Source organism: Muntiacus reevesi, chromosome 15 (assembly GCF_963930625.1).
Source record: "Muntiacus reevesi chromosome 15, mMunRee1.1, whole genome shotgun sequence".
NCBI classification, from domain to species: domain Eukaryota; kingdom Metazoa; phylum Chordata; class Mammalia; order Artiodactyla; family Cervidae; genus Muntiacus; species Muntiacus reevesi.
This window is the reverse complement of record NC_089263.1, coordinates 64,163,080-64,178,947: the sequence shown is the minus strand read 5'-3', so window position 1 is coordinate 64,178,947 and position 15,868 is coordinate 64,163,080. Positions and strand designations below refer to the sequence as shown.

Here is a 15,868-nt window from a genome sequence, read left to right as displayed (position 1 = left end):
CTGGAGCAACGGAGTGTGGGCCTCAGGGACTAACTGAATTGCTAACGAGGATGGGTGTGGCATTTTAATGTGCCACTTGGGGGCAGCGTACCCAGGGGCCAACAGGAACACGTCCTCGGAGGACCTGCGACATCACCCCCCAGTCCTCTCAAGGCTACTCTGGGAGGAAGAGAGGAAGACATCAAGAGAAGCTGGGTGGGACATAAGATGAAAGAGGGTGAAGCTCTCTCCACAGCTGCCAGATGGACCGCAGACTTGGCCTGAGCTTCCCAGTGGCCGAATCAGAGGGAACAAGATTAGCTAAGCTGGTGCTTCTCAAGTCGGAACCACCTGGGGCTTCTGTCCAAAACACACCTTGAGATTCTTACCAAGGCTTGGGATTGAGGCCAAGCTTGGTATTCTTACCGAGTCCTGGGCCCACCCCCACCCCCACCAGACACGCAGGGGCTGCTGCCCACAGACCGCATCCCGCCCGCTGACAGCTCGGTGTCCCTGGGGGGAAGAGCGTGGGGGGAGCAGGATTCAGAGCCCCGTGCAGGGCAGCCGGCAAGGGCCGCAAGCACCCAGCGCAGCCCCAGGACCTCCGCCTCTCCAGCAGGGTCACGTCTGGACGCTTCAGCGGTCGGCGGGGCAGGTGGCCAGCAGAGACAGGACCAAAGGCCTCCCGGGGGTGGGGAGGGCAGTGGGGCAGGATTCGTCCTGCGGAGGACCGACCGAGACAGGAAGCGGGGGGCGGGCGGAGCTTGGGATCCTGCCAAAGGCGAGGCCACGCGAGCGTCTCGCCTCCCCCAGGGCCACACTGCGTCCCCACACCTGGCTGCGCAGGGGCGGCTCCGCCCAGGGAGGGGCCGGGGCGGGGCTGAGGCCCGCCGGTGCCAGGCGCGGGGGCGGGCGCACCCACGGCTGGCTGGGAATGTGGGGGCACCGGGGCCACGTCCGGGCCTCAGGGCCTGGAGCGGCCTGAGCCTCCTGCGGCCTCAGAGGGGTGGGGCCGCCCGCTGCCCACGGACACCTTCATCCTGCAAGGAGCCGGGGCGGGGGTGCGGGGGGCTGTGGGGGGCGCCGCGGAGCCTCCTCTCAGCGCCGGGCCCTGGGGACTGGCATGCCCCTGGAGTGCCCGGGCCCTGAGGAGTGGGGAAGCAGCGGGGCGAGCAGGAAGGAGGGAGGCGGCCGGCCGGCGGGGACAGCAAAGGAAGCGGGGGCGGGTCAGTGGAGGCTCCCCACCCCGTCCGTCTCGACCCCCTCGGCTTCTTCTAAACACGTGCCCGCAGCCGGCCTGCCCTGCTCTTTGAAGGGACAGCTGTCGGGGAGAAAGCTGATTATCGTCCGGAGCTGGAGGCTGTGACGAGCTCCCGGGAGCGTGACCCAATTCCGCGCTATTCTCAGCCTGGTGGGAGCGAGTACTTCCCTCCCACCGGCGCTGCCGCTTCCCAGGCAGCCTGACTTTGAAATGCCCTCGTCCCGAGGCGGGCCGGAGACACACTTACGCACACGTGCGCACACGCGGGGGGAGGGCGAGGCCCCGCGTGCCCCCGGCCGGGCCCTGCAGCTCCTCCCCTAAAATCACAGGGTCTCTCCTTCCACTGGGACCCGAGGTTAGGCCATGTGACCAAAGGCTCGAAAAGCGCCTGCATGACCGGGCTCGCCCCTACCGCCCCTGGGCCGCGAGAGGAGCGGGGCCCAGGAGGAAGGGGAGGGGCAGTTTACATAAGCTCGGGCCCCACACGGGGAAGAGCCGGCTCTGGTCGCCGAGCGCCGCCAAGCCACAGGCCCAGAGCAGCTGGCTGCGGCTTTAAGCCCGAATGCTTTTTTTGGAGCGGGGGTGGGGGGTGTTGAGGGTGATTATTTGTTATGCAGCATGTTTGTGGCGACAGCTAACTAATACACCTACTTCTCAAACCTTGGGGGTCAACTGCACGCTGCCTGCCTCTGCGTGATCCAACAGCCTGTTTCTGGTTTAGTTACACAACTAACTATAGGCACAGGGGCTGGATGACCCGGATTTTCCAGAAGAGCCTCAGTGTCAAGTCTTCTGATACACATGCAAGTGTCCCTGAAGGTGCAAAAAGCTATTCAAGTGCTACGAAGTGCAGAGGACGTTTCTCAGATGGATTCAGAAGAAGTCCTCAAATTCTGGCCTTGGCAAATGCAGGATCAGAGGTCTTCTGGAGGTGGCAGAGGCTCCCACGGGTGCTGACCATCATCGAGACACTGGACACGGACTGCACACACATCCATGTGATGCTTAATCTCATGGCAGCCGTCCCTCCCCCCGCCCCCCCCCCCCCCCAGGCAGGCGGGCGGGAGGGAGGATGTGATTCTGGAAGCCTGAGCCCTTAAGCGCATCCTCGGGAGGGCAGCGTGGGGTCTGGCCATCCCTGCTGGGGTCGGGAGGCCTGCGGGGCCCTGTCGAAAGTCCCTGTTCCCCTGGAACTGCGGAGGCCGCATCCTGGCAAGGCCTTTTTGTTCCTCCCTGCCCCCGCTGCCTGCTTTGCTTGGAGCAGGCTCTTCCCGCCTGCAGTGAATGTGCCTGGTCCCCGGAGCCCTTGAGGACAGGACAGGCTGCCCCGGAGGCCTGGGTGCTCAGCGCCCCAGGGTGCTCAGCGCGTGAGACGGTTGCCCTGAGGACTGGACCCCCCACTTGCTCGCTCCCTCTTGGGGGCACTGGGAGCCAAGGCCTCCAGCAGGGCCAACCACCCCCTGGACCCTCTCACCTGAGGCACCACTGGAAGGAAGGGGCATCCCCCCACCCTGGCTGGCATGGGAGCCCCGCAGCCCCTGAGCAGAGTGGAGCACTGGTCCTGTGACCTGCGTGAGCTCGGAAGCCTTGCAAACGTGGCTGGCAGTTTCCAGCCTGAGGCTGCCCTCGGATCCAACCTTGCTCCAAAGCAGCCGCTCCTGGCGCTTTCCACTCCCTCCCCTGGGCCGCGGAAAGCTTCCTGCCTGGGGAGGCTGACTGTTCACCGGCCTCTGAGTCCCATCTGCCCTTCCACATGCAGGACTGTCACCTCTCCCAAGGAGCCTTCTAGGATTGTAACAGCCATCTCTCTCCTTTGGCTTCTGTGGTCACACCCAACAACCACACAGGGGGGCAGTGTGGCAGATGTGGGAGGTCCTGGGTGGATGGGATCTCAGTGAGTCTCACCTCTGCAGCGCAGGCCTCAGTTTCTCCCCCCATGCATTGGGCTGGGATGGGATAGGAGCCGCACCATCCCCACCCCCAATCCCGGGCCAGGGTCCCAGGCAGCCCACCTGTCTCCCACACAGGCTAGAGGCCCGAGAGCCATACATTCCTGGGAGAACAGAGGCCACGGAGGCAGACAGAAGGGGATAGGGAGGGGGCAGCGCACAGCAGAGGCGCGGGGGCAGGCATGGGAAGCCCACCCCCGCCCTGACCACACCCCGCAAGGTGGGTACAGCCTCCAGGGGCCCCCGACCCGCAATGCCCCCGGCTGGGCACAGAGCCCCTCTGAGGCAGGTGACGGGGTGAGGGGGGGACCCTGGAGCTGAGGGGGTAGGGCCTGGAGGGCTTCCGGGGGAGCTGGCCGGAGGCGGCCCCCACAGACATGGGCTCTGGTCCCACCTGGGGCCCTCCAGACAGGCGAGTCTCACAGCCAGGCCAGCAGTCTCCCAGGCTTGAGCCCAGGAGCCGGGGCTGGGGTGGGGGTGGGTGGCAGGGTGATGCGTCACGCCCCTCGGGCCAGGGCCATGTGGGTGCAAGACTTCCCGAGGAAAAGCTGAAGGCCAGAGGTGCGTGTCTGGGGCTGGACGGGACTTTCCTGGTGAATCCTTGTCCTGTGACCAGCCCCAAGCGGCTGCCTCGAGGGGATGAACAAGTGACCTGCTCATCGGTCACTCGCTCACCAGGAGCCCTGGGTGGCACACTCCCCGTTTGAAGGATTTAAGGGAACCACCCAGCTTCTGCCCATCTGTCTGCAGGGGCTCCTGGCCAGGGACAGCACTACAGGGGAGATCACCAGCGTGGGCTGCCGGGGAGCAGGAAAGGGTTGAGTGAAACTATCTGGGGGCCAGGGATGAGAGGCACCAGGACGCTTGATGGGCTTTGAAGGATGCGCGGGAGCTCACTGCTGGCTCAGGGCCAAATGGGGCTCCAGGCTAAACCCCTTGGGATGGGATAGAGGTCTGGTGGAGTTCTGGGGGCTCAGTGTGGGCCCAGTCGAGGGGCTGCAGGACCATCCATCCTTAAAAGAGTGGTTCCATGCCAAGTACAACCACAGGCGTGGACAGTGGGCCAGGAATCCTGATCCCGAACCTGGTGGCCCTCCGCCCGTCCTCCATCCTGGGCTGGTTTCCCTTCTGGGTCACAGGGCCCCCAGCGCATGCCCCAGAGCCTCACCCCTGGCAGCGGTCTCGGCCACCAGCCTAAGCCCCTCGGGAAGCGGGCAGCGCCAGGCCTGTCCCCCTACACAGACGCCCCCCAGGGCTTTCCTGAAGGCCGAGGAGAATCCAGGCCCTTCCTCTGTCCCCACGCCAGGCGTGGAGCCAGAGGTCAGCACAGGTCCTTGCAGGGGACATGGCCCCTGGAGCGGGGCAAGGGGTCCGGAGGAGCCTGGGGCCTCACGGGGGACACAGGGCTCCCGGGAGACAGGCGCCCCCGCCCGCGATGCTGCCGCCAGGAGACTGACTGGACCCCCAGAACCTGGGTGGGGGCCTGGGGCCAGAACAGCAGGTCTGGGAGGTCGGGCCCAGGCAGACACAGACATGGACTGGACCCCCAGAACCTGGGTGGGGGCCTGGGGCCAGAACAGCAGGTCTGGGAGGTCGGGCCCAGGCAGACACAGACATGGATGGACACACACACACACACACACACACACACACACACACACACACACACACACACACACACACACACACACACACACACACACACACACACACACACACACACACACACACACACACACAGCCAGGACCGCTCTCCTTCCCCCACCCCCACGCCCGGGAACAAGTGGCCCTTTCTGCAGCCGGGTGGGGGTGGGGGCGGCCACACACTCTCCCCTTTGTCCGCCACGTCCCGGGCCACTGTCCTGGAGCCCACAGCCCCGTGGCAGCGGCCCTGGGAGAGGAAGGAGCAGGGGCCGGGTGGCGTGTGGCGAGGTCCAGCTGGATGCTGGTGTGGGGAGCAGAGGCCGGGCCTCGAGGCACCAGGGGACCAGTCACTGCGGTGGGGGCAACAGCGTTTATTTCTCCGCCGGGCGTGGTCGGGCAGCAGTCCCAGGCCAGCACGGGCCCCTGGGGCTCTTGTGCCAACACGGGGTCATGGAGGCTCCTGCCGGCCGGCTGAAACCAGGGCAGGCACCCAGGCCTTTTGTGAAACAGGGTGGGGGGGCCACACGAGCTGGAGGCCGGGCAGCGCTCAGTCCAGGACCCCGGGGCCCCTCCGGGCAGGCACGCGGACCAGCTCTAGCACTGCCGGCTGCCAGGAGGCAGCCCGCGTCCGTTCTGCTCTCCACAGAGTGACGCTGTCTTCTTACGGATCCGCACACGCGCTCTGGCCAGGCCGGGCTGCGGAGTAGGCGCTTCCTGGGTGGGGAAGCCAGGTGGTGGGTGGGGCCCACCAGGAGGGAACCTGGGCACACGGCCTGCGCAGTGCCCGGTCGGGGGTCGGGCCTGAGGCTAGGCGGCAGGGCCACCGCTCTGCTGGCAGCCAGGCGGTGGGGGTCCTGGGCCCAAGGCCACCGTCCCCAGGCCTCCTCCTCTGCCCTCCCTGTTTGGGGTCACCCAAGAGGGTCAAACCCGCGCCGGCCACATGCCCACCCAGAGGAGCCCGCGGCAGTGAAGACCGCGAGGCCACGAGCCGGCAGGGCGGGCATGCTGACCCTGGGGGGCCGCAGGCGGGAGCGCTTCCCCCAGGGCCGTGATGCTGCTCCACGGCAGCAGCCCACCCCCCCCGCCAGCCTGCCAGCTGTCAGGGGGGCCCCCTTGCCCCCCCCCCCACCCCCCGCTCCAAGTCCATTTCTAAACACCGGCCCGGCAGGCAGCCGCTGACCATACAAGGCAGTCTCTGGCCCGAGTTTCACCTCCCAGCTCCCCGGAGCTCCGGGGGCGGCTCCCTAGCCCGGAGCCTTGGTGGCGAAGGTCAGGTAGCCGGTGTGGCCCACGGTCTCCTTCATGGGCGTGCCGCTGCGGAAGGGGCCGGCGTCGGGGCCGGGGCTGGCCCCCAGGTCGGGCGCGGGCAGGCTGATGGTGCGCACGTTGTAGACCTGGGGCAGCACCTCCAGGGTGCTCAGCTCCGAGAAGCCGCAGGCCGCCAGCGCCTGGCACGTGCGCTGAACCTGCTCGATGCAGGGCGAGAAGGAGCAGAAGCGCCCACCTGCGGGGGCGGGGCAAGATGCCGGGTCAGAGGGCTGGCCCCGAGCCCCGGCCCCGGCCACCCCAGAGCCCACCCCCCCAGCTCTGCCCACACCCCTGCCCGCCGGCCGTCCCTCTGCCCAGGGGCCCGTGGCCGGGACAGCCATGCAGAGGCAATGCCGCCCGGCGCCTTCAGGAGTGGGTATTGGGAGAAACCCCGCTATAAGAGCTGTGGACGCCCGGACCTGCGCTCTGGGCTCCGAGGACCCAAGCCCTCCGGCCACCAGCAGCTGAGGCCTCAGCGGAGGAGCCGGCAGGGCCCATGTGGAAGGGGCCGCCTGCACCAAGCCCACTGCCTCACCCCTGAGCCCCCGCGGGCACAACCACCCACACCCCCACTGGCAGCCAAGGGCTGGGGCCAGGGCGGAGTCTCCGCACGGCAGCTGCTGGAGCGCTGAGCCCAGAACAGCTCCAGCCTCAACGAGCGGCCCCGGGGCAGGGGCTGCTGTCACAGAAAATTAGAGGCTGTCACGGCTCCTGCAACTGGAGGCGCCTACGGAACCAGCCCCAGGCCCAAGGATGACGGGCAGGGCGGGAGCCCCTTCCTGCCTGCTGCCTCCCTCCCCAGCCAGCCCGGGACCTGCAGGGCGGGGGCGGGGAGGCCAGGCTGGGGGAGGCGAGGTGGCCTGGGACAGCCCGCAAAGGTCCCTGAGGCCTGGTCACCTCAGCCCCGCCGGGGAGGCCTGTGCTTGGAGGCAGGGTCGAGGTCAAGCCGGAGGGCACAGGGTCGCCGCGGGGAGCCTGGCCCTTGTGCGCACAGCCCAGGCGGCCCTGCAGGGCAGGGCCGGGCCCCGGGGCCGAACCGAGCCGGCGCCGGGCTCACGCGGGCAGGCGAGCCCTGGAGAACTGCCAGACCACGAGGGAGCCGGAGGCCTCTGGGCCAGAACAAGCAGACACAGAGAGCAGGGCTCAGTGGGGTGGAGGGGACAGGACAACACACGCAGGGCTCCCGGCCCAGGGGCCGCCTGCGCTCAGCCCAGGCTGTGTGCCCAGCTCCGGCCTCGGGGGACCCGGGCCTGGGCCGGCTGGGGTCCCGGGGCAGGAGGGACTTGCGGGCGTCGGGGGCCTAGCAGAAGGGGTGGGGGGGAGCTGGTGCTCCCCGGCCACCTTGGCACAGACCAGGGACACGGCAGTCCCAGACCAGCGGGCAGGGGATCCACTGGCCAGGCATCCATGTTCATAGGGGCAGGCTGTCCCCGGGGCTCTGGGCTTCCCCCTCCTGCTGCTCTGCTCAGCGGGGAGGAGGCAGGGGCCTGGCTGCTGGAGCCAGCAACTTCTCCAGAAAAGGGAAAAACCCAGGGCCTCGCCAGTGCCTCCTGGCTCAGAGCCGACCTCCCCGCCTCTGCACCCAACATCTTCCCTAAAAGGGACGCATTTGCCCGGCTTGCGGCTGGTGGGGAGGGGAGACTGGGGGGACTGGCTGGGGTCAGGGGCTGACCTCTGACCTCCGGCATGCCCCGCCTCTCAGTCAGGCAGGGCTGCTGGGATACTCCCCAGGGACCTCAGACATCGCCCACCTTGGGGTGGGAGCTGGCCAAGCCAAGGGGCAGGGGCCCAGCTGAGCCCTGCGCGCCCCAGTCCTGACTTCTCCAACCACCCCCGAACCTCCCTGGGCTACTCTGACCCACCCCGATCCTCTGACCCCCCTGTTCCCAGAAGCCCAGCTCACCTTCGACCTTGAGGGCGTCCCAGGCGTGCCCCACGGCCTCCCAAGGCGAGGGGATGTCCAGGAAGACGGCATCCGCCACGTGGCTCACGCCGAAGCCACTGCGGCACACGTCCTGGTTCCGCACGGTCACCCAGCGGCCCACGCGGTGCTCCTGGAACTCCTCCCGCGCCTTCTCCGCCCGCTGCTGGTGGAACTCCACCGTGTGCAGGTGGCCCGTGGGTGCGATGGTGCGGATGATGGCGTGGGACACGGAGCCGCTGCCGGTGCCTGGCCGGGGGGGACGGGAGTCAGGCAGGAAATGACCCTACCCTCCTCACCCTGGGGAGACCCACTGGGGTCCACGAGGTCGGCTGAGCCCCAGTTACCAGCGGGCAGCAGTCCAGGGCTCCCCGTGGGGTTCTGGGACACAGGGGCTGTCCCAGGTGGGCGCAGGGGAGCCGCCTGCCTATTGATCTGGTGGGGGCCCTGCTGGGCGGGGGGCAGTCCTGCCCACCCCAGCTCTGGAGCAAACCCTGCTGCCCAGACCGGGGTCACAACAGGGGTCCTTAGAGAGGCCAGACTGCCCCAGGGCCATGCAGGGTCTGAGCAGAGCGGACCAAGAGGCTTGCCCTGTCCCACGTGGTGGCTGGGCCCGAGGGACGCAGGTCAGTCCATCTTCCTACCCCCAGTCCGCTCCCGCCACATGGGGCAGCTCTGCCCTCCCCCTGACTTGGTGACCAACGTGTGCCCACGTCGTTGCCCCCATTTTCCTCCAGCCTCAGGCTGCCCCTCTGCTTGCCATCCTGTCCTGCGGCGCCGGGGCCCTGTCACCCCCCATGACCTCCCCACCCCTCACGGCTCCAGGTGCCAAGCGTGATGGAGATACTCTGTGTCCATTGCACACTGACCACCTCCCCCGCGACCGCAAACAGAACCCGGCATTTACGAGTGCAGAGCTGGAGCGATCCAGCCCCAGTCCACTCCCTGCCAAGCCTCTGTTCCCAGTGACAGGGCGGTGACCGCCCAGCCAGACGCCTTGGAGCCACCCCCGCACCCACCAGCACCTCCTCCCCCATCTCTCCAGGAGGTGCTTCTCCCCAGCTGCCCGCAGCGCCCACCTGGCCCCCTCCCTCCCTGTTACAGCCCCCGAGCGCTGCCCTCAGGCCTGCCTCCACAGCCGCGGGTTCCCTGCAGCCTCGGTCAGACCAGCCCTCTGTTCCACAGCAGAGTCGGACTCCTCGTGACGCCCCTGGCGGCGTGAGCTTCCTCCCTGACCTCGTTCCCGCTCCGGCCACACTGGCCTCCTCGACGGCCCCTCGCGCAGGGTCTCTGCGAGGCTCTCCTTTGGGGTGATCCCCCCCGTGGCTCCTCACGGCTCCCCATCGTGTCACTCGCTGCTCCCTCCTCAGGTCCTCCCTGACCGCCCAGCCGGAGGGACTCAGTCACCCTCAAATGCGCAGCCCCCAGTCCACAGTGACCCCGAGCCGGTCATGCTGGGCCCACTGCCTGTCCCCTTCAAGAAGCAGAAACCCAGCCTGACCTGTCGCGGCTCTACCCACGGTTCCCACAAGGGGAGCTGATACCTCAGAGGAGCCCGGAAGCCCGCTTGCTGACCACGCTTTTCAGCTGAATGGAGCCAGGCCCTGGCCGCGGATGCCCGGGGGCGGGCAGCAGGGGACGAGCTGGCCCTGAATCCTGTCCACCCCCAGCTCCCCTGGTGCGGAGCGGCTGGCCCCTGCCCAGCCCCCACCCACTCTCTGAACCCGCTCTCTGCTGAGGTTCTGCATCTGACTCTCCCCATTTCAAAGTGATCACCTGGGCAAAGGCAACCATCCTGTCATCCGCACAGAGAAACCAAGGCCCAAAGATGGAGGAGACGGCCTGAAGCCTCCAAAAGCTGGCAGCAGTGCTGCTGGGAACTCTTTATGAGCCTGGAGCACAGGGGCCCCGGGTGTGCAGAACATTTTGGAAATCCAGGCACACCTGGGCCTGGCTGCTCTTGACCAGGCTGCAAGCTTCAGTTCACAGCACATGTGTGTGTGTGTGTGCGTGCATGTGTGTGCATGTACACACACAGAGTCTGGGAATATCTGGTTTCAGGTACTTCCATCTGCACCCCAGGCCTGGCCTCAGTGATGAAGGTGCTGGCCTGGGATGAGCACAAGGCAGGCTCTTCCCCCGCAGTGAGCACCCTGGAGCAGCCCTGGCCTCCCTCCAGAAAGAGGCGATCCTCAGCCCCGGGCCTGGGGCTGCCATCCGCAGCAGTGAGGGACTGCTAGGCCAGGCACCCCTACCCTTCTGTCAGCACCTTGGTCAGCGCCGAGCAGCGCTCACCACCCCCTCCCCACCTCACACAGGCAGGCTTCCCCCTGGGCGCCCGCTCCTCCTGCGGGCTGGCCTCAGTCAGATCCCATCAAGTCTCACTGGAGGACAGCACCAGTCTCCTAACCAGCTTCCCTGTGTCTTTCCCCCCTCGCTGCAGTCAGCCCCCCAGAAAGACCCTGTAGAAACAGATGGTGAGTGTGCCTCTGCTCTGGAAGGGCAGGCTGAGGCTGCCTGGACACTGGGTCTGACTTCTGCCTTCATGAACCAAGGCAGCCTGCAGAACTCACCGGATTCACAGACCACGGAGCCAGGCCGAAGCTCCAGCATCATGGTGAGCAGGGCGATGTCGGTGGAGTAGAGAATCTGGGTGCGGTGCGGCAGGTTCAGCGTCCAGAGCTCCGGCGTGGGGTGCAGCACATACACCCAGCCGCCTCTGCCGCAGGTCACCTTGGAGCCGAAGGGGCGGCCGATGAGGTCCACTGAGTGGCGCAGGACGCCGTGCCGGGTCTGGGTCTGGGCCCCACGCTGCACCCGCACGGCCACCATCGCGCCATGGCCCAGGGACAGGATGGCTGTGTCACCCTCTTTGATCAGCTCCTCGTAGGCCACGAAGCTCATGGTGCTGCTGGTCCGGCAGGTCCCGGGGAACTGGGAAGTGTGGGCATGAACGTGTAAGGGGTCAGGAGGCGGGAATGTGCGCCTGGCATCCAGGGAGAAAGCCCTTCTTGGTCTGGTCCTAAGACGAGAGCCATCAGCCCAAACCTCAGACAGAGAGACTGAGGCCGGGTCCCAGGATCCCCACAAAGTAAGGGGACCTTGCCCTCTCCCTCGGCATCCTTCTCCGGGAGCTTGGCTCCCGTTCTCTAGCTGTGAGACGAGAGAGGGCCACGCAGAGGGGGGCCCGGGAGGTCACCTCCAGGCCAGGCAGAACTCCCCTCTCTCTTCACCCTCCCCCGTGGCAGGCTCCTGGGCAGACGGATGACGGGGCGATGCAAATGCACAGGTTGGGGAGGGGCAGCGGAGGCTGGGGCCGCGCAGCGGGCAGCAAACAGCAACAACGGCCTGGCCTGCGTGGAGGCCGGGGGCGGCGGCTCAGGCCAGGCCGGCAACGGGGCTGGGCGCGGCCACGTGGGGCTGCCGGGACGTGCAGGGCCCGCCGGGGAGACGCCTCCCACACTACCCGCGCTCTGCCACCGTGGCCCCGCCGAGTCTCACCGGCGACGCTCGTCGCCCTCCGACTCCCGCAGGCGCCGCACGTGGCTTCGCGTCGCCGCGGCAGCACTTCCGCCGGCTGGGGCGCGGCGCCCGCCGATGACGTCACGGCGCCCCGCCCCTGACGCGCGCGGGGGCTCCCGGGAGAGAGGGCGGAGTCTCGGGGTGCGCACCGCCCCTCCCCGCGGCAGCGGCGCGCTCTCGGTCGGCTTGTCCGGGTGCTAGCTGCTGGCGCCCAGGACCGCCGAGCCCGGGTAGCCCGCCCCCAAGCTGCCGCGGTCTCCTCTGTGGGCGCGGGCGTGACTGGTGAAGCTCCAGAGAATGGAGCTGCAGAGGGGCGGGTGGTCCCAGAAGGCTTTGGCGGGAGGCAGCCTGAGCAGCAGGGGACGGTGGCCAGAAGCGGCCTTAGACCAGGTCTGGCCGCTCCTGAGACGGGCACGGTCTCCGGAGTGCGGAAGCCGCTTCCAGGACGGAGGGAGCCCTGCGTCCCCTCCTGGAACCCAGGGTGCGCTGAGCACTGGACGCACGGGGCTTCTCTTGCGGGGCCGGGTCAGTGAGGACAGGAAGAGCGGCCCGAGCGGGGGAGGGCCATCTGGAGGGCCCCGCAGAAACAGGGAAGCTGCAGCCCCGTTGTGTCTCAGCGGGGCTGAATCCGAGCCAGGCTCTGGGCTGGGCGGACAGTGTGCGCGGGGGAGGGGCACGGGGGCAGGGCTCGTCTTCCTCCAGTGCGCATGTCCCCGTGGGCCAGGCCTTATCTGATGGAGACCCCAGCCCACCCAGCCAGGCTGAGGCCTGAGCCCCAACTCAGGGCCAGCTAGCCTGACCCTTGGCCACGCTTCCCAGGCCCAGGCTGCTCCATCCTGGACAACTGGGAGTGGCCAGGCCCTGCGGAACCGGCCCCTTCCTAGAGCCCTGTCAACTTGTAGGGCGCTGAACTCTTCCCTCCTCTGGGTTCGGCCTGGCGAGGGTGTCTGCGGACCGCAGAGTCCATGATGGAGACCCAGCCTTAGCTCCTTAGCCTTAGCCTAGCCTTAGCTCCTCCATGCCCCTTTCCTGACTGGGCCTGCGCCTTGGAACCCCAGGGGAGGAAGGTGGGGGCCTTTGGTGACTTCCCATTCTCTGTGGGTTCCTGTCCCTGCGGGGCCAGTGCTCTGACCACCAGCTGCCTCTGTGGCTACATCACAGCCTTGCCTCCTCCTCTCGGACAACTCAACTCCATCTGTTGCTCGCCAACCTTTGTTCCAGGTGACTTTGCACCCGCCTGAATCACCTCTTAATTGCTCTCCTGGGAGATAGCAACTTTGCACTTGTTGGGGGTTCCTCTTCCCCAGCCTCTCTGCTACTCAGAGGCTGACTGCACACTAAGAGCCTAAATTTGGACTCGGTGACTCGGCAGTGGTTTCCTCTGGTTCCCAACTTCCCACCGCCTTTCTGTGGGGGACTGGTTGGCCAGCTTCTCCATTGCCCTCTCCTCCATGCAGCCTTCCCAGGGCTGTCCGTCTTCTCTCTGACTCTGCCCAGCCCTCAGCCTGAGTCCTCAAGCACCAACTGATTAGCCAGGTCAGGTTGGTACTTTGCCCAGGGCAGAGTTTATATATTGTTCCCCCTAAAAAAAACTGATGCTGTGTAAGCCCAGTTAAGTGTCATCACTTTGAATCTTACCCACAATCCTGTGAGAAGGGACCATTTTACAGAGTCAGGGAAGTCAAGTAATTTGCCCAAGATCACACAACTAATGTGGCCAAAGTGGGACTGGGATTTAAAGTCAGTAAACTCAGAAAAGCTTCAGAAAACCAAAGGCAGATTGGGAGAAAGGTAGGAACAGGGCCCTGGAGGAGAGCAGGAGGCCGATGATGCCCTCTAGGGAGGGCCGTTCTGCTCTGATCTCTGACCAGCTCGATCTCCTGCCCCACCATACTCTGTGGCCACAAGGCAGCCCCTGCCCCTTTGCTGACCCCAACCAACTTCCCCTTTGGGTTCTGTGAAGCTCAGGGACAGAGCATTAGGAGGAAGTCCTAGCCCCTGCTTGGGGCATGGCCCTCCTCCACCGGCCCCGCTCTGTGCCTGCCAAGCAGGGCCGTGTTCTGTGGATGAAAGGCCAGGGATTCCTTTGAGGCTCCCCACCCCCTCCAGGGCCAGGTGGTTAATGTGTAACCAAGTGTGATTTCTGAGAAACCTGGACCATAAACTGGCCGGATGATGTCACCTAGCTTCTTGCCCAGACGCTGCCAAACCGGCTCTTGTGGGCCCTGGGGAGACTGGAGGGTCCACAGGGGAGGGCTCGGTTAGCTGGGAGCAGCATTCTTCCACTGAAGTGGAGGCTGACACCCTCCTGGGCCCCTCTCCTTGTTCCCTTGCTCAAGACCACCCAGGCTCCCAAGTGGCTGCTGCCCGGTAGGGGCCTCACCCTGACTTTTGGGTCTAAAGGCCTCCAAGACCCCTCCTCTCTTCCCCCGTCACAGTTGCTGACCACATGTGTTGTCAGTCTGAGTCCAGCCCAGGCGTGGCCAGCTCGGGGTCTGCAGGGTGGGCCCTCAGGCAGGTTAGCACAGGACCAGGCACTGCAGGATCACAGGGGGATTGCCAGACCTGGTTCCCCATCACCCACCTTCTCATCTTCCCTTTGCTCATCTGCAAAACTAAGACAAAACATGCATCTCAGAAGGCTGAGAATTGCTAGAGCCCCAGGCAGGCCCTGGGCAAGACCCCAAGCCTTCGCTTGGGGTCTTCGCTTCTCTGGTGAGGACCTCGCTTGTGGAGGGAGAGGGGAATGGGGTCCTTCCCTGTCCCCGCCCCGCCAAGTGGGTCAGGCCCTTGGTGGCCTGAAGGTGGGGGGGACCTTCTGAGAAGCTGCCGAGGCTACAAAGAGGAAGGAAGCCCTGAGCGCCCCCCGCCCCCAATCTCTGGGGTCTGAAAGTCAAGTAGGCCTCCAGAGCCAGCACTCGGTTTCTAGAAACAGAATCTTGAGTCCATCAGTCCTTTGTCGGTGGGGAGTTGGGGAGGGCAGGTGCAGATATTTCTAAAATTAGGGAGAGGGGCAGCAGGGGGCATGGAACACAGGAATTTAATGCTTAGAGGACACCTGTCTGGCCAGTCCGGAGCCATTTGTCTTTTTACCTTGCTTTGCTTTACGGGTCTAAAAAAAAATGCTGACTGGGAGCAGGTCAAAACACGCCAAATTGAGCAAGGGAAGAGGCAGGAGTCCTCCATGGTAACCACGGGCCTTGCACAGAGGCAGAGGCAAAGGAACGTGCTCACTCTGTGCTCCGGCGCCTTCAGGGGCCCCAGCACACGGATCGCCGCTCAGCCCCGCCGGAGGCACCGTCTCCTCCCCGTTCTTGACCATATCTTGTTCCCTTGGCTGCTTGCTGGCAGCTGCCGAGCTCACAGTCTTCCTCCAGCAGTCCTGTGCAGTTCTGGGGGGATTTTGTTGAATAAACACACAGATAAGTGTTTTCCCCCTTCCTTGTTTCGTTCACAAAGCAACCAGATGATGGACGTTAACCATTAAAGTGCCAGTTCACCCTTTAAAAAAATATTTATTGATTCATTTTTGGCTGCTCTGGGTGTTCGTTGCTGCGGTCAGGCTCTCCCTAGTTGCGGTGAGCAGGGGCCGCTCTGCGCTGTGGCCTGCTGGCTTCTTGTTGCAGTGGCTTCTCCACTCCTGGGGCTCAGTAGTTATGGCGCCCGGACTTAGGTGCCCATTGGGCAGGTGGAATCTTCCTGGACTAGGGCTCGAATCCCTGTCCCCTGCATTGGTAGCTGGATTTTTATCCACTGCACCACCAGGGACGTCCCCAATTCATGCTTTTTAGTAGCTGTGTAATATTCCACACTGGAGAGATGCCTCCCCTACCCCCGGCCAGTCCCCGGGTGATGGGCATCCGGTTGCGTGCAGGTCTGTTTGTGTTTGTTTCTCCTACTAGAGAGGGTTGGCCTGTGTGCAAAGAGAGATGAGACTACAGGCTGGATTCCTAGAAGTGGGATTGCCAGGTCACGGAGTACAAAGATTTTATGTTTTAATAAATACTACCAAATTACTTTCCAAAGCTAATGTAGCACTTCACAGTTGCAGGCAGCCTGTGAACGCCTGTTTCCCCACATTCCGGCCCATAGCCAACACTGGCTGGTGCCAGTCTGGGGTGTTGGGGATAGTGGAAGGCATAGTCATTACTTTCACTTGCACGATTCTGATTCTCAGTGAGTTTTTTGTTTTTTAAGTCTCACATATGCTTATTGTTTGTGAGTATTTCCTCCAGCCTCTGCGGAGAGTCTCTGAGGACGACCTTTGGGGTGGGGTGTGAAGAT

The 15,868-nt window shown here is 65.2% G+C and overlaps 1 protein-coding gene across 1 annotated transcript; it reads right to left on the bottom strand.

The window, feature by feature from the left end:
- Positions 1-5,194: 5,194 nt before the first annotated feature.
- TRMT61A (tRNA methyltransferase 61A) lies at positions 5,195-11,664 on the bottom strand. The gene is made up of 4 exons (XM_065906217.1): positions 11,564-11,664; positions 10,636-10,996; positions 8,045-8,311; positions 5,195-6,337 (listed from the first exon to the last, which is right to left on the bottom strand). Exons 2-4 carry the CDS (start codon positions 10,964-10,966, stop codon positions 6,078-6,080), a joined length of 858 nt encoding a protein of 285 aa, XP_065762289.1. The 5' UTR covers positions 10,967-10,996; positions 11,564-11,664; the 3' UTR covers positions 5,195-6,077.
- Between the last annotated feature and the right edge of the window lie 4,204 nt (positions 11,665-15,868).